The sequence below is a fragment of the Cajanus cajan genome, chromosome 5, assembly GCF_000230855.2.
Source record: "Cajanus cajan strain Asha chromosome 5, NIPB_CcT2T_4, whole genome shotgun sequence".
NCBI classification, from domain to species: Eukaryota; Viridiplantae; Streptophyta; class Magnoliopsida; order Fabales; family Fabaceae; genus Cajanus; species Cajanus cajan.
This window is the reverse complement of record NC_138521.1, coordinates 71,267,136-71,294,119: the sequence shown is the minus strand read 5'-3', so window position 1 is coordinate 71,294,119 and position 26,984 is coordinate 71,267,136. Positions and strand designations below refer to the sequence as shown.

The 26,984-nt window shown below is 34.8% G+C and overlaps 3 protein-coding genes and 1 pseudogene across 3 annotated transcripts; 3 read left to right on the top strand and 1 right to left on the bottom strand.

Moving 5' to 3' along the window:
* The first annotated feature begins 1,050 nt into the window (after positions 1 to 1,050).
* LOC145958161 (uncharacterized) lies at positions 1,051 to 3,261 on the top strand. Its single transcript, XM_083074648.1, has one exon. The coding sequence runs from the start codon at positions 1,051 to 1,053 to the stop codon at positions 3,259 to 3,261; it is 2,211 nt and encodes a 736-aa protein (XP_082930774.1).
* A 13,732-nt stretch (positions 3,262 to 16,993) lies between these two features.
* LOC109794844 (Pentatricopeptide repeat (PPR-like) superfamily protein) lies at positions 16,994 to 19,583 on the top strand. Its single transcript, XM_020354277.2, has one exon. The coding sequence runs from the start codon at positions 17,086 to 17,088 to the stop codon at positions 18,772 to 18,774; it is 1,689 nt and encodes a 562-aa protein (XP_020209866.2). The 5' UTR covers positions 16,994 to 17,085; the 3' UTR covers positions 18,775 to 19,583.
* Positions 19,584 to 20,307: 724 nt separating this feature from the next.
* On the top strand, positions 20,308 to 22,163 carry LOC109809218 (putative aspartic proteinase GIP2; annotated as a pseudogene).
* Positions 22,164 to 22,801: 638 nt separating this feature from the next.
* LOC109809610 (putative aspartic proteinase GIP2) lies at positions 22,802 to 24,335 on the bottom strand. Its single transcript, XM_020372961.3, has one exon. It carries the CDS (start codon positions 24,229 to 24,231, stop codon positions 22,873 to 22,875), a length of 1,359 nt encoding a protein of 452 aa, XP_020228550.1. The 5' UTR covers positions 24,232 to 24,335; the 3' UTR covers positions 22,802 to 22,872.
* Between the last annotated feature and the right edge of the window lie 2,649 nt (positions 24,336 to 26,984).

Sequence of the window (26,984 nt, the reverse complement as noted above, 5' to 3'; positions counted from 1 at the left end):
TATTTATTTAAAAAAGACAAATTTGTTAAGGAGAGTTTAAGCTAGCAAATGACTAGTCATTAAACTCTCAGGACCTAATAATGTTAAAGATAAAAATGTTATTCAATTAACATTATTATTGGTCGCATATTAAATATTTTTATAAATAACAATATTAAAGGCAACAAATCATATTTACTATGTACAAACAATAAATAAAAATAAATAAATAAACAAAAAATAAATAAACAAAAAATAAATAAACAAATAAATAAAATAAACAAATAAATAAAAGAAAAAAAAAAGTTAAGAAAAGAACGATACCAAATGAATTGAATCTTCGAATATGATGATCAAGAAGGTGCTTTTTGGCTACCTTTCACACTACAGAGGTGTCTCACAGATCTTAAGAAATACAAAAGAGAGGGGAAGAGAGAGAGAAAAAATTTCGAGCTCTGAAGAGTATTGGACGAAATTTTTCGGGGCCCTGAAAACTGTGCCCCAGACGTCTATTTATAGACTTCGGGAAGGGGTCCAGAACGGCCCGTTCCAAAATCGGAACGGCCGTTCTGGACATGGCCGTTGTGTGAAAAATTCGTATACTGGAACGGCCCGTTCTGAAATCAGAACGGCCCGTTCCAGTATTGAGAATAACACCCAATTTTTTTTTGACCGGAACAGCCTTGGAACGCCCCGTTCCAGATGCAGGAACGACCCGTTCCTTTTTAGGAACGGCCGTTCCAATATTGGAACGACCCGTTCCAATTTCGGAACAGCCCGTTCCAAATTAGGGTTTTTGGCCTTTTTGGAGCCTTAGAACGGCCCGTTCTGGACCTTAGAACGGCCCGTTCTGGACCTTGGAACGGCCCGTTCCGATTCTGGAACGGCCCGTTCCGGGCCCAAAAAATACTTAATTTGTGCTTTTGGGCCCTCTAAAGTCCTGTCTTCTTGTCGGCATGTTTCGGGAGCTCCTTCTCTTCATAGTAGATGTCTATTTCATCACTTTTGTGAGTCCGGATAAAATTGATTATTCACATACCCCAAGAAAATCAATCGGCAATTTCGCCTCCCATGGTGAATAATGCTCAAAGAAGGGGAAATAATCAACCAAGGACTCTAGCTCCGATCCCTATGACCTACACTGAACTGCTACCACATCTGGTTCAAAATGCTCTAGTTGAGCCTCTTCCTATAAAGCCTGTCCAACCTCCATATCCAAGAGGTTTTGATTCAAATGCCAAATGTGAATATCATGCTGGGGCAATAGGCCATTCAACTGAGAAATGTTGGGGTTTGAAACACAAGGTACAAGACTTGATAGATGCAGGATTATTAAGCTTTAAGGAAAGCGAGCCGAATGTAAGAAATAATCCACTTCCAGGTCATGGGACTTCATCGGTTAATGCTATCAAAGAAGAATGTACTCCACAAGTGACAGAAGTAGAGAAGATCCGAACCCCCATGAGATTCATTTTTTCAGAATTGTGCAAATATGGGATGATTAAGGGAGAGTCTCGCAAAGTAGGAGTATGCGATTTCCACCCTACAACCACACATTCTATTGAGGAATGTGGCAAATTCAAGGAAATATTACAAGGCATGATTAACTCAAACTTTGTTCAGGTGAGCCAGGTGCGTACAAAAGAGGATGTATTGATGATTCAATCAAACGAAAAGTCCAGCATGACTACTCCAAAACCACTGGTAATCACTTTCACAAAAAACACTTTCGCGTCAACACCTAGTACCCTTAAGCCACTTGTTGTGCAAATTCCAGCTCCTTTCCATTACAAGGACACTAAGGCGGTTCCATGGTGTTACGAAATGAAGGTAGAAAGTGAATATGTGAATGCCCAACAAAAAGAAGGAATTGACACTACAGAAACCAACGTAACAAATATCGCAGGAGTAGGTGGAATGACCCGTAGTGGTAGAGTCTATACTCCAGAAGAGTTAAGAGTAGAAGGCTTGACAAAAAACCATAAGCAAAAGGAAAATACAATTATCAATGAAGAGGTTTCAAGTGTTAAGAGGAGAGATGATGAAAAAGTCATGGGGAAAAAGAAAAAGGAAGTGTCGGATGAAGAAGTCTCAGAATTTCTTAAGTTTATTCGACAAAGTGAGTACAAGCTCATTGATCAATTAAATCATACTCCTGCAAGGGTATCTTTGTTATCAGTGCTGATGAATTCTGAAAGTCATAGAAAATTATTGATGAAGATCTTGAATGAAGCTCATGTGTCCAATGACATCACATTAGACACATTTGGCGGCATTGTTGGTAACATTACAGCCAATAACCACCTCACTTTCACAGATGATGAAGTCCCAGCTGAAGGAAGGGGACATAACAAGGCTTTACACATCTCTGTGAAATGCGCAAATCACATTTTGGCTAGAGTGCTTATCGATAATGGGTCCTCATTAAATGTGATGCCCAAGTCAACACTGGATCGATTGTCTTGTGATGGGACACATATGAAACCCAGTTCTATGATTGTGAGGGCCTTTGATGGATCACGAAGGGAAGTTATGGGGGAGATCGAAATCCCTGTCCAAATTGGCCCATTCACCTTCAACATAACTTTTCAAGTCATGGATATTAAACCTGCATACAGTTGTTTATTGGGAAGACCATGGATCCATTCAGCTGGGGTTGTTCCCTCTTCTTTACATCAGAAGCTGAAATTTATTGTGGAGGACAAGCTAGTGATTGTCTCGGGTGAGGAAGACATGTTGGTGAGTTGTCCTGCTCCCACCCGTTATATTGAAGCAGCTGAGGAGGCTTTGGAAACTTCGTTTCAGTCATTGGAAATAATTAGTACTGCTTATGTTGAATCTCCAATGGGAAGTCCACAACCATCAAGTGCATCCATGATGGTTGCAAAGGTCATGATGAATGGAGGGTATCAGCCAGGACTTGGGTTGGGAACATGCTTGGAAGGAGTCACGAAATTAATAGAATTGCCAGAAAACAAGGGTCGATGGGGGTTAGGGTACAAACCTACTCAAGCCGATAAAAGAAGAATGGCAGAAGAAAATAGAGAGAAAAGGTTGGCTCGTCTAGAGAATCGAGAGCCTAAAGTTCAGAGGATTCCCATTTGTCATCTTTATCAAAGCTTTCAAAGTGGAGGGGTGGTGCACGCAGACCAAGTGGCTATGATTAAGGAAGATAATGATGATAATCACGCCAACTTTGTGTGTCCGTGTGATCCATGTGAAGAGCTCCATAATTGGAAGATCATTGAATTTCCTGTGACTCTTAATTCAATTTCAAAGTAATTGTCACACAAACTCTACAATTATTCCCGTGATTTTAGTATGACTTTTTGTTAATGGGCTTGCATGTTGTCTTTCAGTATATCATATGAATGAAATGCATTTTGATCTTTTTGTCATATGTTCTCTCTATCCTTTAATCTTTCTTTTCTCTCATTTATTGCTCCAACCTTCATTTTCTTTCATCAACCCTAAATTGCAGATTCAATAATAACCATGCCAAAAATAATAACGCTAATATCCCATGTCACGATTTTGATCACCCCATTAATGAGGCTGAAGAAGATGACAATGACCTGAGCACTCCACCAGAAATAGAAAGGTTGATAGAACAAGAGGATCGGGTGATCCAACCCCATGAAGAGGAACTTGAAGTAATCAATCTGGGAAATGAAAATGATAAAAAAGAAATAAAAATAGGAGTTGCTATAAAAGGGGAAGAAAGAAATAAGTTGCTAAAGTTGTTATTTGAGTATGCTGATGTCTTCGCGTGGTCATACCAAGACATGCCTGGGTTGGATTCTAGCATAGTTGAGCATCACTTGCCATTGAACCCAGAATGCACACCAGTTAAGCAAAAATTGAGGCGCATGAAGCCAGAGGTCTCTTTAAAGATAAAAGAAGAAGTAAAGAAACAATTTGATGTTGGATTCCTTGCAGTGGCAAAGTACCCTCAATGGGTTGCCAATATAGTTCCTGTCCCAAAGAAAGATGAAAAAGTTCGAATGTGTGTTGACTATAGAGACCTTAACAGAGCTAGTCCCAAAGTTGACTTTCCATTGCCACATATAGATGTTCTAGTGGATAACACTGCCCGACATGCTTTCTTTTCGTTCATGGATGGATTTTCAGGATATAATCAAATAAGGCTGGCTCCTGAAGATATGGAGAAAACTACATTCATTGCATCATGGGGAACATTTTGTTATAAAGTGATGCCCTTTGGATTGAAGAATGCTGGAGCAACCTATCAACGAGCTATGGTGACTTTGTTTCATGATATGATGCATAAAGAGATTGAAGTTTATGTCGATGATATGATTGCTAAGTCCAGGACGGAGGTAGAACATATCACAAATCTACAAAAGCTATTTGTGCGGCTAAGGAAGTATAAGCTCCGACTTAACCCTGCCAAATGTACTTTTGGTGTGAAGTCAGGAAAATTGTTGGGATTCGTGGTTAATGAAAATGGTATAGAGGTGGATCCTGACAAAGTGAGAGCAATTTTAGAAATGCCAGCTCCAAGTACTGAAAAAGAAGTTCGTGGTTTCTTGGGGAGGTTGAACTATATTGCCAGGTTCATATCTCAATTAACTGCAACCTGCAATCCGATTTTCAAGTTACTGCGCAAGAGTCAACCAGTGATATGGAATGAAGATTGTCAAAAAGCTTTTGAGAAGATGAAGCAGTATTTACAAAACCCTCCAGTTTTGGTACCTCCCACCTCGGGGAGACCTCTCATTTTGTATATCTCGGTACTTGAGGAATCTATGGGTTGTGCACTGGGGCAACATGATGCATCTGGAAGAAAAGAACAAGCAATCTATTACTTGAGCAAAAAGTTTACAGATTGTGAAAGAAGGTACTCTCTGGTAGAGCGAACCTGTTGTGCTTTGGCTTGGGTTACTCGACGTTTAAGACAATACATGTTAAGTCACACTACTTGGTTAGTGTCCAAGATGGATCCGATCAAGTATATATTTGAAAAGCCTGCTTTAACGGGTCGAATCGCTCGCTGGCAAATGTTATTATCAGAGTATGATATTGTGTATGTAACCCAAAAGGCTGTTAAAGGCAGTGCGTTGGCTGAGTATTTGGCTCATCAACCCATAGACGATTATCAATCAATACAATATGATTTTCCAGATGAAGATATCATGGCTTTGTTTGAGGAGGGAGAGTCCATAAATAGAAAGAAGTGGATGTTGTTATTTGATGGAGCTTCTAATGCACTGGGGCATGGAATTGGGGCAGTGTTGATCACTCCAGAGGACCGATTAATCCCTTTCACTGCAAGGTTGGGTTTTGATTGTACTAACAATGTGGCAGAGTATGAAGCATGTGCAATGGGGGTTCTAGCAGCTTTGGAGTTCAAGGCTAGAGTGTTAGAAGTTTATGGAGACTCAGCATTGGTTGTCCATCAACTCAGAGATGAGTGGGAAACTCGGGATTCTAAATTAATCCCATACCACTCATACATCAAAAATTTAATGGAACAATTTGAGGAAATAACTTTCCATCACATCCCTCGCGAGGAAAATCAACTGGCTGATGCCTTGGCTACATTGTCTTCGATGTTCAAGATTAGTCAAGGAAAAGAGGTTCCACTGATAAGAATACATAATCAAGGTCAACCAGCATATTGTCAAGCAATAGAAGAAGAACCAGATGGAAAACCATGGTTTTATGACATCAAACGCTATCTAAAAGACAGAGAATACCCTCCTAGAGCTTCAGAAAATGACAAGAAAACTTTGAGGAGGTTGGCAATGAGTTTCTTCTTAAATGGAGAAGTACTTTATAAAAGAAATCATGACATGGTATTGCTTAGATGCGTTGATGCTAAAGAAGCTATGGAAATCATGGAAGAAATCCATGAAGGTTCATTTGGAACACATGCAAATGGACATGTAATGGCAAGAAAGATCCTAAGATCTGGCTATTATTGGTTGACCATGGAGGCTGATTGCTATAGTCATGTGAGGAAGTGTCACAAGTGCCAAATTTATGCAGATAATATTCATGTTCCCCCAACATCTTTGAATGTATTGGCCGCTCCATGGCCCTTTTCAATGTGGGGAATAGACGTGATTGGTCCAATAGAACCAAAAGCATCCAATGGGCATCGATTCATTCTTGTTGCTATCGACTATTTCACTAAATGGGTTGAAGCAGCTTCTTATGCCAGTGTGACCAGAAATGTGGTGGTCAAATTCATCAAGAGAGATTTAATTTGTAGATACGGGTTGCCAAGTCGGATCATTACTGACAATGGGACCAATTTGAACAACAAAATGATGAAAGAGTTGTGTGAAAGTTTCAAGATTCAACATCACAATTCTTCACCATATCGCCCTAAGATGAATGGGGCAGTGGAAGCAGCAAACAAGAATATTAAAAAGATTATTCAAAAGATGGTGGTCACCTACAGGGATTGGCACGAAATGCTTTTTTTTGCCCTACATGGATATCGCACTTTCGTTCGCACCTCTACTGGGGCAACTCCATATTCGTTGGTTTATGGTATGGAAGCAGTACTTCCCATTGAGGTTGAGATACCTTCTCTAAGAGTATTGGCTCAAACCAAACTTGAGGAAGCGGAATGGGTTCAGGCTCGCTATGATCAGTTGAACCTCATTGAAGAGAAAAGATTGAATGCCTTATGTCATGGTCAATTATATCAAAAAAGGATCAAGAGAGCTTTTGACAAAAAGGTTCATCCGCGAGAGTTTCAAGAAGGAGATTTGGTATTAAAAAAGATATTGCCACCCCAAAGAGATCATAGAGGGAAATGGACCCCGAATTATGAAGGGCCCTATATGGTAAAAAAGGCTTTTTCAGGAGGAGCTTTGATTCTCACAAATATGGATGGAGAAGATCTGTTGAATCCGATAAACTCTGATGCAGTCAAGAAATACTATGCATAAAGGAGAGCACAAAATAATAACAAAAAGAAAAGGCTCGCTAGGCTGAAAACCTGAAAAGGCAGCTTAGGCAAAATTTAGAGTGACCTGATAGGCTGAAAACTCGAAAAGAGCGGCCTATGCAAAAGTTAAGGTCTAAAAAAAAAAAAAAAAAGAAATACCCATTAGACTGAAGGGGCAACTTTAACAAATGCAACTTTTCTAAAGAAAGGCGGAGAAGGAGGAAGTAGATATGACAACCAAAGTGCGAAGCCGGGGCAAACTGGAAGGCCAAGGCAATATTAAGATGCTCAACAAGCATTTCACACCTTTAGAGGCCAATTAATGGGGTTCTCAAAATTGTTGATGTGGGGAATTAGTGTTGCTTTCCCCAAAAATATGATATGTTACTCTCCCATTGTTTTGTTTATCTCCACTCTCATATACTTGTGCTTTCTTCCTTGAAGCAATAAAAGCCCATATTCCCCACCATTCGTCATTTTTGTGTGTTTATTTCATTATTATATGCTAAAAGTGCAACATGCGATGCAAGAAAAACCAATAAATAAAGTCAAAAATAGGCTAAAATATCTCAATTACGATGATTGATTCTAAGAGTCACAAAGAAATGAAAGATCCCTAGCTAACTTTATTGAGAAGATTACAAATGTTGACAATTTTGAATTGTACTATCAGACAAGATAGCTTATCTAGTGACGCAATAATTTGACAAAAGGTCAGTCTGAACACTCATGCTCGTGAGGGGGTCAAAGGTTGGAAAAATGATGCAAAAATAATAATAATAATAATAATAATAATAACGGGATGAAAGGTCAAAACTCATCTTGTTATTATTTTTCCATTAAAACCATTTCATTGCATGTCATGCATACATCATGAACCGATTGAATGTTTATTACAATTTCTAAATTTGAATTTTCCTATACTTACTTGGTTGTTGTCCCGATTCTTAATGTTTCGAGCTCCCGTGCTCACTCTTTAATTTTCAAGCTTCTATCAATCGTCTGAGTCCCCGTGCTCACTTTTTTTACTTTTCAAGCCTCTATGTCCACGCTTTTAATGTTTCAAGCTTCTATCAATCGTCTGAGTCCCCGTGCTCACTCTTTTACTTTTCAAGCCTCTATGTTCACTCTTTTAAAGTTCCAAGCCTCTATCAATATTTCGAGTCCCTGCACTCACTCTCAATCTTTCGAGCCCTTGTGCTCATTTTATCAATGCTTGGGCCCCCGTGTTCACTCTATCTTAAGTCCCTGTGCTCACTCTATCATTCTTTTGAGTATCTGTGCTCATTCTTTTAATTTTCAAGCCTCTACCAATCTTTTGAGTCTCTGTGCTCACTCTTTTAATCTTCAAGCCTCTATGCTCACTCTATCAATCTTTCGAGCCCCCGCGCTCACTCTTTTAATTTTCAAGCCTCTATCCATCTTTCGAGCCCCGTGCTCATTCTTTTAATTTTGAAGCCTCTATCAATCTTTTGAGCCCCCGTGCTCACTCTTTTAATTTTCAAGCTTCTATCAATCTTTCAAGCCCCTATGCTCACTCTTTTAATTTTCAAGCCTCTATGCTCACTCTATCAATCTTTTAAGCCTCGGTGCTCATTCTTTTAATGTTTCGAGCTCTGCGCTCACCTTCTTTTGTGATTCGAGCCCCCGTGATCTTAACTCCCAACAGTTTGGAACCATGAGTCTACTATTTTTGTTGCTTTTAGATCTTATATTCTCCAGTTCATGCTACAATATCGTGATTATCTTTTCTTTAATACATGCAACTTTTGTTTTAGACAAAATTGGAGTTTAAGTCTTTACTTATCTTTTACTACTATGATATGAAAACTCGTGTTACTCATATCATTTGGTAAAAGTTAAGTAAAGAGGGGCAACTGTAAACACCAATTTTTTTTTTTTTTTTTTTTTTAAATAAAAAAACTCAGAAAATGCCAAATAGATGAAGCCAAAGTCTTGGTACTAGTAAGAAAGTCTTGGTTTTGGGACCCCATGCGGTAAAACAATTCTTAGAATTTCAAACTTAGCAAGCTGGTAGCAAAAAAAAAAAGGAGACAGATCAAAGGGAGCAGTTGGAGACTTCACGGAAGCTTTGAAAAAATTTTCGGTGCTTATAAACAATTGATAAAAGAGAGGAAAAAAATGAAAAAAAACAAAAGGGCAGTTGCCAAAAGCGAAAGGGGAAGAGCCATAAAAGGAGAAGGAAATGTCTAAACAAGGGGGAGACCGTCAATGAGGTGCAGCCTGGGAAACACCTTTGAGAAAATCATCTCTTGCACAGTGCACCTTCTTACAGGCAGGATTCACATCAAATCTGTAAGCAAGCAGCTATTTTAAAAACTTTGTGAGTATGATGTGATACATTTCAATGGTTTTGCAACCCCTGGTACTACGTTCACATTGTATAAAGATGTGTTATTGGCTTTTGTTTTTTTCCTACCATTATCAACTTTTCTTACAGCATGATTTGACATACTTTAGTGTGCTTTCACTATTTATTTCCTACACTACATTCACCATGTATATGTGTCATGAATTTTCGTTTTTTTCTTTTTAACATCAATAGCTTTAAACACGCAGTTTGCTATTTTATGTGACCCCTTATATCTTAGCTCTATTGCATTACGTAAAGGTTTAACCCCCTGAGGATGAACTTGCGTGAAATCACCGTTTGAGCTTGCATATATGAAATCTATATAAATGAAGTTTGTTAAAATAAGCGCATTGTTTATATTTTATTCTTCCTATTATTATAACAATATTAATTATATATTATTATAGGATGAACTATTAAAATTTAAATATCTTTAGTGATTAATAATAGAATGGTTAATATTCGAAATTTCAAATATGATTAATTTGACATAATATCTTTTTGATCTTAAATTCTTAGAACACAAGCCGTTACAGTTTGAAAGTTCTAAATCTTTTAGAATAAAACACTTGGTGAAAATGAAAGCTAACATTTGTAATTTAATCAATGTATAATAAACATATTTTAAAAGAAATTATTTGAATGTGACATTCTCTTGATTCTAAAGCTTAAAGGTGCAAGTTGTGACAATTTGTCACCTTAAAGCTCTTCTTATTTAAATTTTTAAAATATAATTTATATCAAAAAAATATTACCACAACATTCAATATAAAATATTCGAAGTATTTGTATCAAAAATTTTATTGGAGGAATGGTTAATTAGATGTGACATCTTTTTAACCTTAGAATTTAAAGTACAAGTTGTGACAGCTCATCTTTAAATTTTGTCTCCAAAAACAAAAATGTTCAACCAAGAAATTTTTTAACATCATAACATCTCTAGCAATAATTATAATTATAATTTTATTGAATTGACTTTGGTGTACACCTTGGTCAATTTTATTTTTTGAAGATGAATGAGCTGAGACAGTTCAAGAATCTTATATTTAACAAAAATAAAATTTAATTAAAAAATATCAACACACAAATATTTTCTACAAAGAACTACGTAACTCTGATTCTTCATTGCACATGAAGATACGTAGGAGCAAGAATTAAATCTTGTCGAGCCCAAAAAAAAATAAAATATATTTGATTATTTTAGTGAGATAAATATTTTTATAAATTATAAATAATTAGTTTAATTAATTAAAGGTAATCGTCTTAGGACGAACGTTGTGAGGTGCTAATACCTTCCTCACACGTAATTGACTCCCGAACTCAAAATTTGGTTTTCGTAGACTGTTTTCTATTTTATGGTTTTTCCAATGTTTTTCCGTAAAAAATAACATTGGTGGCGACTCCTCTTTTTCAATTTATTTTTCGCCGTCCCGTCGCGACCGAGGTTGCTACACTTGATTATAATTTTATCAAAATCTAGTAAATCATTATATTCGTACATAATATTTTAAAATTCACAAAATTTTCTTTTGTACTGAAATAATCTTTTGAAATTTTAATCAAATTCAGATACACTTCCTTAGTCTCTATATAATATTTTTATTTTAATATCTTTATAAAAAAAAGTAAACTTTTTTAATTCTTATATACAAATATTTTCAATGTTCATTGATTATTTATTTTTCAATATTGATGTATATTTTGGTCTTTATATCTGATTTAGGGGGAAAATAAAATGCAAATCAATCAAAATTAATCTTGTTTATATTTGCAACCTCTTTTTCCCATTTGATTAATTACAAACATCATTCGAGCATATATACCACTTTTTTTATATATAAAAAAAATGTGCTTCAAATTTTAGTTAATGTAGTGATTACGATACCATATGTCAACGTGTGAGAGTTTTTACTTAAAATTTTTAAATTAAAATATTATTTATTTATCTTAAAATAAATAATTAAAAAATAATTTGAAATTTTGGAAGGATGAAAATTTAAGAATTTTTTTACATGGTCCACAATCAATCTCTCATTTTACATGAAACAAAAACAAGAACGTCAAATTTTAAAATAAGAAAACAAGAAGATATATTTCACAAGAATCAAAATTAAAATTCATTAAATTTATAAAAAAAAAACTATGAAAAGTGGTTTAAAATTCCTTAAAAATAAAAAAATTTACAAAAATATACTTAATTAAAATGTATGTATAGAAAAATAAAATGTATATAAAAATAATTACATATAATATGACATATACAATGTTAATTATTTAATATTCAAATAATAAAATTGTCGATATGAAAAATATCCAATAGAAATTGGGCAATCATTTTAAAAATCTAGGGTGTAGCATTTGATGAATACCACAAAAACTAATTTTTATGTGTGGGGATTTTCTATTGGTGCACATTTCACGTGGGATGGACAAGAGTTATTGAGAGTGATTCAAAGGAATGAAGAGTAGAGAGAAACAAAGTGTGGTGGTTGGTGGTGGGTTCCAATTGCATATAAATAACCGAACCAATAAAAGGTGCAATCGAGTTGCGACAATGACAAAAAAACAGGGCATTCCTATTTCCCTTCTGTTCCTGTTCCTGTTCCTGTTCCACCAAACCTCTACTTCTCCTTCTTAAAACAATAGAGCAGCTTCATTTCATTTTATTGAGGCAAGGTCGTAGCCACGTATTATCATAATTTCCATTGACCCTTCTTGTTATAGATTATAACATCAATGTCACACCTCTGGGATGGGACATGTATAAAAATGAGTGGTACAAAACTACGAGAATTTTACTAAAATATATAAATTTGATGAATATACTAAGTGCCTGATATTTGATTGGTTTTACGTCATGGAACACTTGATTCACGTCCACACAAGCTATGCTTCTGCTTTATTCGTCAAATTGATAGGATGTACAATAGACCTCCACTTCAATATTTATATGAAAATCAACATGTTGATATCACAATATTCTATATAAGAAAAATACACCCACATTCACCCAGACAACAAATATTCACATCAAAATACAACCACATAACCATTATTAACACTTCCCACTTTTTGCCTTTATCTTTTCTTTTTCTTAACGTGTATACAACGAACTAATAAACGATATACTAATTTGATTAATATTATACGGTTGACGTAACTGAAAATGAGGTGAAAGTAGAATAAACGATTGATAAATTGCATCAATGGGAAAGAAAGAAGATTAATAAGTCAATGTTTGTTAAAAAGCAATGTTTATTAATTAGAAGAGGAAATTGAAAGAGTGGAGGGGACCAAAATAATTGGGATTCGTTGCCGTCCTTCCAAGGTGTATGGAAGAAAATCTCCGGGCTGTCGTTGGGTTTCAATCAATCGCCATTGTCTCTTTTCAATTTTTCCATTTCTTTCACGAATCCACATTTTTCCCTTGTACACAAGTAAACTGAACTTTATACACCATATTATCATGAAAAACAATCTATCAATTAAAAATATCTATTATTTTACATGGTTATCACATATATTATTAGTTTACATAAAGACTAATTTCATTTCTGATATTGTAAATATTGCTGCTACAATGAATTTTTACAATCCAACACAAACTCTTCATTACATAAATCATTTCTATAACATGTGAACTTAGAGTGCTTATTCAATATAACAGCCTATCGATTTATATTATAGATTTTGCTGCAATTTCATCAAATCCACCCTATACGCTATTAAACTTTTTGTATTTATTTGTTTTTACATTAAGGAACATTTGATTGAAGAGATTTTTTTTTCATGGCTGAGAATCATAATTCCAAAAATCAGGACTTCTAAAAATGAATAAAATGTGATTAGTTGGTAAAAATTGTTTATATATATATATATTACTTGAGAATAAATTGTTTTTATTATATTAAATAGAAAAATAAAGGTAACATGATATTTAAGTAAAATTTTCTATTTAACTCAAGAATGTCTTTGAGAACAATTTCAAGAGAAACATCTCTGAAAACATTATTTTCTGATATTTTTATTTTTTTAATATTAAACTAAATGTGAATTTTTTTTAATACTAAACTAAATGTGAGAAAATAACTTTTTTGACATCGAATTGTTGAGAAAAAAAATTGTACTTCCTAAGAGTGTTTTTTTAATTGACAATTGAAAATTAATATGATTTTAATATTTAAGTAAATTTTGTCTCTTTAAAAAAATTATATTCCATATGAATCTCTTCTGTAAGATGTTTTCACATATAGTGCTAATTAATGGTTCTCTGAAGAAGATTGTTTTTGAAGAAAAATATACGTCAAACTGGTAAAAATAAATAAATCTTCCACACGTGCTGTCAAAAATTAAATTATTTTTTTAAAGTGACCAAGAATTAAAATCCAATCAACTTACTGAAAAGAATTCAACTATAATGCAATAATTTATATGATTATGAAAACAAAGTCAAATATCATTTACCTAAGATGCCGTCGTACTCGATCTTACCAACCCAGATAGGAACTATTTATCTTTTTTATAAAAAAAAATTCTACAGAATTATTTATCTTGAATTTTCTTTTTCTTGTCTTTTTTAAAATTGCTTATGTTGTATATGTCCCACAAAAACAACCAACTATTTGCATGTCTTCTTCTTTCATTAACCAGGAGATTTATAAACTTTTTAAAATGCTGTTTTAAAATTATTTCGCCTTGTGTTCAGTACTATATATGAACGACGGAGGATAGAATGTACCCATTAAAAAAAAAAAAAAAAAAAAAAAAACTCTGATACTCAAATTAGCTTTATGATCAACATGGGTGTGTCTGTCATCTAACTGGGTTATGAACGGAAAAGCATTTTTTTTTTAAAAGTATTTAATATAGCATAGAAAGTGTGTCAGAAACACCTTGATCACAAAATACTTCATGCAAGTTTAAGGTCCGTATGGTAGGTAAGATAGGTAGGATAATTATCTTTATCTTAATAAGCTTTAATAAGTTATATAGTGCATTGATGAGATATATAGAATAAAGTTATACCGGTTTAAATTACTTATATTTGTACTCATTTATATATCAAAATTAGCGAGCAATTACTCAGTAATATTGATTCTACCTATCACTATTCACTACTAATTTTTGTGAGTGCCTATTCAGTCCATTACGTATTAAGTTATTACCAATTTGTCGTCCCAAAACGTAGGTCTTCCAAAAAAATGTTTTTAAGATGTTATAATTACATTATAAAATTGGCGTTGTGAGCAGAATAAGTTCTTATATTATCTGAATAATTAATAATTAATCATATTGTGAATTGGTAGGCAGGATTTGGTAAATTGGTTTGTTTTGTACTCTAGACAAAAGGAGTAGCGATCTAATTCCGTAACTTGGAGATTCAACTTCATTAATTAATTTCATTATTGACTCAGCATAGAAAGGAACTCCAGCTCTTTCTTCTTGTACTCTAATCACCCACAAATATGCTTATTTATTGGAAGCTATGGATCACCATTCATAATCCATAGCTGACTGATTATTACATTAGGATAGTCGGGTGGTAGTTCTTGGATTGATCGGGTTTAGCGAATAGGTGGTAGAAAGAAGAAGAGAAAAAGAAAACCGGGAAGAAGAAGGGAAAGATGAAACAAGAAAAGGGGAGAAAAATGTGCTTTCAATGTTGGAAAAAGAGAAAGATTAAAGAGGTGTAGTACAATTTGAGTAACAATAATTTAATTTTTTTCTAATCCGAAATTGACTGCATTTGAATGTATTTAATAATTTTTTAAACTATTCCAACATGTAACACTGGATATCTGATTCTTCATTTTATACTTCCAAATTTTATGAATTTGAACGACCCAATTAATTGTGATCAAACCTAGGTTAAAAGGTATTATATTAGTTCAGCATAAACGCATATTACTTTATTGATGTCTTTATCAATTTAATCAAGTTTTTATTTAAAAATAATAATATATGCATAGTTGAACTTAACTAATATTTTGCCTTGTAATTATGTAAGACAAATGATCATATGAAAAGAAATGCTTAGGAAATTTTTTATTCTCCCTCATAAAAAGTTATTCTAGATTGACTATTGACAAAGAATCACACCTAGCATTATTGCTTCTTTAGCTATTCAAATAAATCAATTATCTAGAAATGTGTGTTTCAATCTTCTTTAGTTGTTTGTAAGACCCAATTGAGAAAAAAAATCTATTCATTTATATAAGATCCGATTCATAATATTATGTTAAGATTAAAATCTCATAATTAAACATATTTTTTTAATTTGATGAAATACATTAGTTTCTTTTAAAAGACATGTATCCTAATTAATTAGGAGAGTAAAAAATATTAATAATAAAAAATAAAATATAGAACATATAACGGTTAACAAAAAGATAGATATTCATTAAAAGAGAAAATTAGTATAAGGTTAATTTTAGGGAAAATATAAAAATAAAATAAATTTATTATTATAAATTAAATTAACTATTTTACCTAATTTTGATAAATTAAGTATGTAAGTCTTATAAATAGAATCTGAGGTAGGAAATAAATTTGGTCCACTAAGAAAGAGAAGCCTAGCAAAGATGTCTCAAAAGAAAAGGCATCATAAAAGATGAAGGAAATCGAAAATCAGATAGGAAGACCTAACTTCATCCATAGGTTTCGGATTCTTTAAAGGGGTTATGTCACATCAAATTTTACAATTATTTGATTTCTCTCCAAAAGGTTGCGGAGTGGGTGTATGATTAGTAACTGTTAAATTATTGGAAATTTTGAAGATCAAGATTCACTTTGTGTTTCTTCTATCACGGAAAATTTATCACCCACCAGACAAGCACTTCTTCAATTTAATCATAACATAAAATGTTGAAGGATTTAAGTATTTGTTTGGGTACACATTCAGTAGGAGAAGCATATGTTTTAAAAGTTAAAACTGCGTTTAATTTGAAGCAAGAAATTGTTACTTGGTAAGCAATTAAGCATCCTATATATCTTTGATTTAAAGGTTATGATTCCAATATGCATAAAAATTAACCAAATAACTTTTCTTTTACATGAAGTTAAATAATAAAAGAATAAATAAGTACAAATGAAAATTTTTCATAATTTTTATTATATTTTTAAATATCAAAATCATTTAAATGATGAAATTCTTAAAAATATAGAGATGAATGTTATCCATGATCCTTTGCCCCGTATTTATTAAAGTTATGATGACAAATTATGGATTAATATTATGATTTAACGGTCAATAAACATCAAAATAATAATAAAAATAAAATTCTGTATTTTAAAAATTAAGAAACAAAATATCTCTAATTTAAAATAGGAGATTAAAAGAGAATTTAGTAAAAAAAAAAAAAAATATCAATCGACGTTATTGGGTTGTACCTTGGAATTTTCATTTGCTGGCTTGTACTAGTATGCGGCCCTTTGCTTGTGTTGGGCTGTTTGTATCCTCTGGGCCTTTTATAACAGCAAAAAAGTTATGTTTTCTCGAGTTCAAAACTTGGACGTACAAGCTACAAGGTTTTCATAGATATAAATATAATATACTACGTATAAAATTAAACTTTTATAATCTCAACATTTCCTTTTTGTAAATCTGTCTCGATTTAAATTACCAAGACAAGATTATAATATTTTGACGAAATATTAACGGTGTGAATAATATAACCGTATTTATTTAAGTTTTATTCCGCAAAAATGAAAAATCTTTGGCAGGCACTATTTAAGGTTTTGGTGTGCATGACGGCGCGTGTTTTGTTTATGGAAACTTGTTTTCTGATGTCGGTGGGGTTAGAGAAACATGTCTCACTCTCACGAAGCTCTGATTCTTATCCAAAAAATGGTGAAAGTGCCTCCATCAAAAGCACTCTTGTTGTTCAATTCCTCAACCCATCAAGGCATTCACCACACTTCCCACTCTATCTCCTTCATCTTGAGCTATTTTCTTTCCTATGGCATGCTACCCCAAGCTCAATCTCTTATCCTGCGCTTAATCTCTGGTCGAATACCCTCATCATTGTTCTCACCCTCCTCCTTTGTTCTTCAACTAACACAAACCCATTTCACTTTTTGCTCCACCTATACTCCTCTCTATGAAGTAATTGTCAATGCCTATGTTCACTCTCACTCACCCGACCAAGCCCTCAGTTTTCTACACCAGATGATCCACAAGGGCCATGTTCCTAGATCAAACACGTTCAATAATCTTCTCTGCTTATTCATTAAGTCCAATTCTTTTGATAAAGCGTGGCGGGTTTTCAATGAGTTGAAGAGTAAAGTTGTTTTGGATGTATACAGTTTTGGGATAATGATAAAGGGTTGTTGTGAAGCTGGTGACTTGATGAAAGGGTTTCAGCTTCTGGCCATGTTGGAGGAGTTTGGTTTGTCTCCGAATGTTGTCATATACACTACGTTGATTGATGGTTGTTGCAAGAATGGAGATGTTCTGCTGGCAAAGAAGTTGTTTTGCAAGATGGATAGGTTAGGTTTAGTTGCCAATCAGCATACTTATAGCGTCTTAATGAACGGTTTTTTCAAGCAAGGACTTCAAAGGGAGGGGTTTCAAATGTATGAAAATATGAAGCGAAGTGGCATTGTACCTAATGTTTATGCTTACAATTGTGTCATTGGTGAATACTGTAACGGTGGGATGGTAGGTAATGCTTTTAAGGTGTTTGGTGAAATGCGTGAGAAAGGTATTGCATGTGGGGTTATGACATACAACATTTTAATAGGTGGGCTTTGTCGAGTGAAGAAGCTTGGTGAAGCAGTGAAGTTAGTTCATCGAGTCAACAGGGCTGGCCTTAGTCCTAATGTAGTTACATACAACGTACTTATCAATGGGTTTTGTGATGTTGGAAAAATGGACACTGCTGTTAGATTGTTCAATCAATTGAAGTCTAACGGTCTATCGCCAACATTAGTGACCTATAATACTTTGATTGCAGGGTATTCTAAGGTTGGGAATTTAGCAGGAGCTCTTAACTTGGTCAAGGAAATGGAAGAGAGAAGTATTGCTCCTTCCAAAGTGACATATACGATTCTAATTGATGCTTTTGTACGACTAAATTACATGGAAAAAGCATCTGAGGTACATTCTTTAATGGAGAAGTCTGGTTTGGTTGCAGATGTTTACTCATACAGTGTCCTAATACATGGGTTATGTATGAATGGTAACATGAAAGAAGCGTCAAAACTCTTCAAATCATTGGGTGAGCTGCACCTCGAACCAAACAGTGTCATATATAATACGATGATTCATGGTTACTGCAAAGAAGGAAGCTCTTTTTGGGCTCTTAGGTTACTCAATGAAATGGTTGACAATGGAATGGTTCCAAATGTGGCCAGTTTTTGTTCAACCATAGGGCTTCTTTGCAGAGATGGAAAGTGGAAGGAAGCTGAACTTCTATTAGGACAGATGATAAATTCGGGACTAAAGCCAACAGTTTCTTTGTACAATATGGTTTACAGAGTCAAGAGTGATGTTTAGAATGCTGAACTCAGGAAATAAGATACTTTTTCCCTATTGATTCATTATCTTATCAGTAGAACATTATAAGCATTAATCAAGCTCTTTCAAGTATGCTGATTTTTTTTTGTCTTTCTGTTTCTCAGTTTAATCTATATCCTAAATGCATAATAATTGATGCATTCTGGACACAAAGGAATGCTTGATTTGTATGGACAATTTGCATATTGATATTTCTTTCTCTACACCCGGCGGCTATCAAATTGGATGAGGCCCAATCGATCAGGACAAATAGCAAGAAGAAATGTATAGGCTGTCCTCTGTTGTAGAGGTTCAGAAAAAAAAAAATAATCATAGCTCACCCAAAATTGATGCTGGTCTGGATTTGGATCGTCATGGTTACTCCCCGAAAGCCAGTTCTTTGACTGGGCCACGGTCTCATGGCTGAAGCCCAACAATTAATAACGTGTTGTCTAGTCTCTCTCTTTATAGCATGTTAAGTCTTGGCCGTTTTTGTCTAGCCAATGCGAGGGACCATGCACGTCTGAAGAGAGACACAGATGGGTAGGTTGAGTTATTACCAAAGATCAGGCTGAACTTGTTGAGCAATTATTGTACCACCTTTGAATTTTAAGTTCTTGTCGGGATTCTCGGCCAAGGGACCTTTACCACGTGTAGTAGGGGGCCATGACCCAGCTAGTACCACTTCTAGCTTGTTTTTGTTTGGAATCAAAGTTTATCTTATTTGTTATTAAGTCTATCATATTACTATAAAACTACTTGTAGATGTATAATTCTACAAACATCACACTTGAGATTTCAATTTTCTATATGAAGAGTATGTGTTAGAGATCTTATATTAATTAATGATATAACCAATATAATATATATAATTGAGGAGCCAACTTTGTCATTAGACCATTGAAGTTGTAAAACAGGAAATTCAATGTGAATACCGGGGATTGTATCAGTACATGATATTAAGTGATTGTATCCGTACCCAAACCAACTTGTATGTGAAGGTCTAGGTGGCTGATATATCATAAATGGCAACCAGGCTTAAGCGTGATGGAACTGTTGTTGTATCATTGTATGATTTAGATTCGTAATGTGAACATGTTGATATTTCCTTCCCCACACGGGGATTGGTATTTATCAAGTAGCTACATGAGTTGAATTTGAATGTACAGGGTGATTTTCGTGGATATTTTTCAATAACGAGTTGGCAACCAAGCGAAAGATACTTGGACTAGACGACGGATGCTGTTCTTGTTTGACTAAAATTTCCATCCATTACAAGTGGAGTTCGCGCGCGCCTAGCAAAACACTCTTTTTTGTTATTCGTACAATAGAGCAGTCTCTTCATGAAAGAAAATAGACGCTAAACTGAGCATTATCTTCTTTATCCTTATGTCAGAACTTAGTAGTATAAATTGATTGTCCCATAAAATAGTGGTTTAAGGTATCATACACATCTGTTGAATACGCAAATCCTAGTATGTTTGGAGGCTAAAATCATTGGCTTTATTTAATCGGGAAAAATAACTCATGAGTCTTGAGTCATGAAACCAGTCTTCAATTAGAAATATCGAAAGAAAGTTAAATGCTAATATGCTATCCATCCAGACACAAAGGAGCCCTTATTATTATTGTTGTTATTATCCCTACTGATATTATTTTGATAAAGTTTACCTAAGAAGGCAATTTTTTTTTTTGACCAAAAAGTGTGGTCCGAGAGTCATAAATATGGTCATTAAGATCATATCTAAACATTGCAAGTGTTATGCTACAAGTCCTAGCCTATGCTATAAAAAGCAAACTCTCGCACTCTGAACTACAGAGTCACAGAACAATCTATTAGCTTATCTTCTCAATGGCTTCATCTTCTTCTGTTGCCACCATTCATTTAATCCTCCTGACAATAACCCTTTTCTCAGTCTCCTGTTCATCATTAACTCATGAATCGACCAACAAACCAAAACCCTTTTTCCTACCCATTAAGAAAGACCCAGCAACCAACATGTTCTACACCACAGTTAGCATAGGCACTCCCCAGCACAACATGGATCTAGCCATTGATCTTGGCGGAGAAAACCTCTGGCACGACTGTAGCAGACGCTACAATTCATCATCCAACCGCAAGGTCCAGTGTGAGTCAAAGAAATGCCCCAAAGGTGCTGCATGCTCCGGCACTGGTTGCATAGGCCCTTATAAACCAGGCTGCGCAATCCACGAATGTGACATCACAATAACCAACCCTTTAGCTCAATTCACAACCAGCGATTCAATGGTCGAGGATGTCATATACTTGTCTCATAAAAACGTACCTGGCTTCCTTGGTGTTTGTGTTGACTTCGATGATGGCATCTCTGGCCATGCTTTGCAAGGTTTACCTTTACCCAAAAACACTAAAGGGATCATAGGCTTTTCAAGGTCAAAACTTGCATTCCCAACACAGCTCGTTTTGGCAAATAAGCTTCCTCCCATGCTTTCTCTCTCTTTGCTTCCCTTCTTCAAATAAATTTGGTAACATCTTCATTGGAGCTGGTGTCCATCTCCATCCTCAAGTCGAGTCCAAGTTTCTCCAAACCACCCCACTTGTTGTCAACCCCGTTGCCACTGTTGAAATGGTGCTCCCTCTATCGAATACTTCATTGATGTGAAATCAATCAAGATCGATGACCATGTTGTCAACTTAAACCCTTCTCTGTTGTCCATCGACAAGAAAGGAAATGGGGGTGCCAAAATTAGTGCCTTGACTCCGTGGACCAAATTGCGTAGTTCACTCTACAAGCCCTTGGTTCAAGAGTTTGTCAACAAGGCTGCAGCAAGAAGAATGAAGAGAGTGGCATCGGTGCCATCGTTTGATGCATGCTTCGATTCAAGCAGCATTGGGAATTCCGTGACTGGCCTAGCTGTGCCATTGTGCCAACTATTGATCTGGTGCTACCTGGGGGAGTGCAGTGGACTATTTATGGAGCCAATTCGATGGTGTTGGCAAAGAAAAATGTGGCGTGTCTTGCATTTGTTGAGGGAGTGAAGAAGCCGAGAACGTTTTCTGTTCAAGTTGAAGCCTCCATTGTTATTGGGGGGCATCAGTTGGAGGACAATCTTTTGTTCATTGATACGGCTTCCTCAAAATTAAGCTTTAGCTCCTCGCTTTTGCTACGGAACGCAACCTGTTCCCACGCTTGAATCTCTTGTTAGAGAGATCCTAAAGCATGTTCAATAATGAATCATGGTTTTTCAATCTTTCACCCTTGTACATCTTGTGTACAATAATAAAGGCTCGTGTTAGTTATACCAAAGACAAAGCTGAATGAACTAGTTCCTTCCCTAGTTTGATGACCAGTGTAATTTTCAAATCATTACTTATCAATTATATGCTCATTCACTTTTTAACCATTTCACACACACACATCTAATACTTTTTAGTCCATTTAGTTTAAGTAATTTTTGATAGCTTATTTCTATTCTATTTTTTATTTCAAATTTCATATTTGATTTATAGGAATTAGATACTTAATATGTAAAGGTACTTTAATATATTCAAATATAATTTTATTTAAAAAATATTATAACCAGAAAAGTACTCCTATAAAAATATAAAGATTTTTAGAAATCAAATGCATCCTTAACTTTTAAGCAAAGCAAACGCACGTGGTTGCGTCTAGTTTCCTTGACCCAATTTCCTTGCCGCTAGTCAAACTCAACTCCTTGGTCGTCGTGCATTCAACTTTGACTTCTCTTACAACTATAAATACGGTGGATTTATTTAATGTTCTTTGTATTTGTCTTAACATATACACATACTAGTAATTAACTTATTGGTTAGCTAAGCTGGCAGGTAACCTGACTCGTACGATTCATATTGAGAAAAATTAAGAACAATTTTAAATTTTAGATAATTATGAAAAAAAAAAATAACGAGGATATAACTTTTACATTGGATAAAAAATACGAAGTGAAATGAGTTTTTATACGCAACAAATTTATTAAGTTAGGTTTATCCGAACAAACTAGTGAAATGAGCATGTATTCCACAGGATTAGGATGGGAAATAGAGTTTATTGATGACGAAATTAACCAAAGGTTGGGAAAGGAGCGAAGAGTGAAAAGTCAAACAAGTCTGAAATGGGAACAACTAACGTTGCGGAGTAAGAGGGAGGAACTAAAACCAAATTTTGAGGAATCTAGATCAAACTCCAAAAGATTATCCTCCATCTGATGGCCACCAATCACAATGGAAGTTGCAATGGGACTCTCTGGCTCCAAACCTCCATCCACAAATCCAAGGCACAACACTTTTTTATTCACGGCCACCATTGAATTCGCACCATAAATTCTCCATCTAACTCCCCCCTTCAGTACCAGATCAATGGTTGGCACGGAGGGTCCACTCCTGCTCTTGCGAACGCTTGTCGCATCGAAACACGCCCCAAAGGGTGCCACCGCAGCCACTCTCTTTATTCTCCTAGCCAACGCTCCCTTCACAAAATCATTCACCACTGGCGCGTATAGTAAACTCTGGAATTTCGTGAAAGGAGTCACCGTACTAAGTTTGGTGCCCCCGTTTCCGTTTTTGTCAATGGCCAGAAGGGAGGTGTTGACGTTGACTACCTTGTTGTCAACGCTGATTGACTTCACGTCAATAAAGTACTCAGTGGAAGGCCCATGATCAAATATTGGGCCTGTGCTGTGTGGGTTGACAACGAAAGGAGTGTAGGAAAGAAAGTTGGAAGCATGGTGAGGCGGCAAATAGTAAGGGCCACCACCAACAATGAGATCCCCGAGTTTGTTATACTTGGAAGAGGAAGGCAAACAAAGCGCAAACTTACGTTCAAGGTTGAATTTGGAAGCGAGTTGCGCGGGTAGCGAAATGGCGGTTTTGGCAAGGCCCAGGACTCCTTTGTTTCCATGGGCCAGGCCTCGAAGAAAGCCATCGATCCCGAACTTATCGGGGTAGACGCAGGAAGAAATGAAGCGTGGGACGTGTAAAGTGGAAGGTGCTCTTGCAGCGTTGGATGAGTGCGTGGAGGAGGAGGACAATATGTCTTGACCCAGGTCTCCGCTGACGAAGAAGTGGGCGAAGGGGTTGTATGGTTGGACGCCGCACGTGTTGTTGGTGCAGCCCGTCTTCAGAGGGTGGTTGGTGCACGTGACGCAGTCGGTGCCCTTGGCTAGCTTGCATTTGTTTGTGCCGCAGCGGATGGGGTTGTAGGATGATGAGTTGTAGTCGCTGCCACACTCGAACCATACCAAACCTTCTCTTATGTCAATGGCTAGATCTAAGGTGACTGGAGGCGTCCCCATGTCGATGGAAGTTGAGTATTGACCGCTTCCTCGGTCTTTCTCAATGGGAAGGATAAAGGTCTGCCTGTGGGCTTTTGGAGGCTCAGATGCTAATGATGCAGATAAGAGTGAAAGGAGGAAGAAGAAATGGATCATGTTCATGCCCATTCTGAATATCAAAATCATTCTTCTCGGTTAGTCTCTCCCTCTCCAGTTCTTATATATATATATACAACATGGATGCGTAATGCGTTTGCGTACTAGATCTAATCTTAATTATGGACATGTGATCGTGATGTGCCCATCTTGTTTATTTAATTACACCAAACCCATGATGCGCGTAATCTCAATGACTCTCGCGCATCCTGGAACTAAAATAACAGATTACTCGGCAAAACATTAACTATTCTCTTCTATTCAAAATTATTGTAAATAAAAAAACGGTGTATTTTCATAAGTCTTCTTCCACAGTACTCTAGTAATTTGTTGCTCAAGCAAAGATACTTTACAATACACACTTCAATAAATTTAATTGGTTTAAACACATGACAACTAGTTCCTCTTCCAGACTTCAACTTCACCTTTTAAATCGCCAAGCAATTTATTTATAAATCCTAATTCACTCGTATTAAAAAAAATAGTTAAATTAGTTGATAATAATAAATTTGTCATTAATATATATATATATATATAATTTTTATATTATTTTTCTTTTTTAATTAATATTCATCTTTCTCCTAATTAATTAAAATACAATTTTTTTTAAAATATTTATAATTAATGCATTTTATCAAATTAAAAAAATATTTTATTTAAAGATATTTTAGTCTAAAAATAATTAGTATTATGGGACAATATAATATAAATTGAGTAGCAAAAATTACTCTAAATTTGACCTTATACATAAGAAGGAATATAGGCAATTTTTTTTTCATAACTTGAAATAAATTTATAATTCAAATTCCTCCATGATTGTCCTTCAATGCTTTTTTACTCATAAGTACTTGAAGTTCAAATTTCACTAGACTAGGTTAAACTTAAATCGTTGACAAAACATCATTTTGAATCAACTTTAATGTTTCCACCACTCCACTAGAATTAATCCTAATGTTTTACTTTTGCAACTTTACTATAGCCAATCCAAGTGTACTTAATAAAAATCTTGAAGAACATAAAGAAGTATCATCTTAGCCTCATTTTGATGGATGATAATCAACACAAATAAGGTATATATACAATATTTTATTAATAGAGTTGTGTTTATACAAGATCTCTACTTCAATTAAATTCACAATTAATTATACAAAGATTATATAGATACAAAATTGTAGTATATTATCAAATAAATATAAAAAGAATGAGAGAGTAAAATTTGCACAACTTGTATAAAGAATTGATTCATCTTATTCTTCATAAAATCTAAATAAATCATATGAAAGTCATTTGAATGATATAAGATTATCCTCAATTGTGATGGGCTCAAGCAAACAAGACGATGGAGTAGCAGTTAAATAACTAATTGTATGAGAGTAGAGACTTTTTATTGGACATCAACTGAATGACCCAACCTATTATAGGTTATTTAGAACAAAAATTCAATACATTCATCAAATAATTAGGCATTATAACAATAGTTGCGACGTTTTTCCCCTTCGATCATCTTTGCTTGTAATGTATTTATGCTTTTATTTGGTTGTCTTGCTGTTATGAATTCTCTCTTCCACCTGTTTTAATACTTCATGTTATAATTTTCGATCATACATATCTTAAAATCGATGTTGTTAATGGTCAGTTGAAAAAAATTAAGGTATTAAAAGATTACTCAATCTCATGAATAAAACTTATATTAGATGAAAATGAGTTCAATTTCAAACATGTTCATTGCTATTTTTATACAATAATTAATGAAACTAATTAAAAAAGTGAGAAGAGTAGTGACAATGCTCCTCACACCTCATTCGTCTTCCTCTTTCGATCTAAGAGTAGTAATGATCTAGTGGTAAACTGATGACACCACTCACACGACTCCTCTTCCAATTAATTTTTTTATTTAAATTTCTATCATTTAATAAAAATACAAATTAATCAAATAAAAAGTTATGTTAGGAAAAAAAATGTCATGTTTAATGTTAACTAATTAATCATTTCAACATATGTTTTGTAAGAGTGACACATTTGATTAAGTCTCTTTACTTCTATTAGTTAAGACTTGGGATCGAATTTGACTTCTTTCATATTTTATATCCTTCCATGTATACTTGTGTTGAAAATGAAGTGGACAATTTGTAATTCCACTAGAAATTGATTTGTGCTATTCTTTTCATGTAGACTTATGCTAAGGATGGAGCAGACGATCCATAATTTTGCTATAAATCTTTAAAATGATTGACTATTGTACCGTGGTGGTCTCCCATTGGCCGACCAGATTGGCCGACCAGAGGCAGGTCGGTAAAATGCCGATCACACAAGAGAGACTCAAATATGGGGAGATTAACTGGCTCACTCGGACAATCAATAAGATCCCACGATCCGTGGGAACAGTAATAAATACCGGGAGTTACGAGTCCATAATGGGGCGTGATTTATGGGATCATAAGTGCGATTCATGTCTATAACGCTACACCGTTATATATAGCAATGATTAGGTCTAAGGCGGCAGGTTACTCTCATCGAATGTTCTAGGTCAAGACTGCTACCAAGTTCTTTTAGCTCGGTATCGCTAAGGACTCTTCAGCGGCGGACTCCAATACCGGAACAACTATAATCATGCATAAAATTGTATATTACTTTAACTAAAATTGAGTATTTATTTTATTCATTATATTTTTTTACGAGGTATTTATTATATCTTCAGTGACATTTATTTGAATAGTAATTATAGATTTATAAATATATTTATAGATTATTTATAAGTTTTAAGAAAAACATAAAAAAAATTA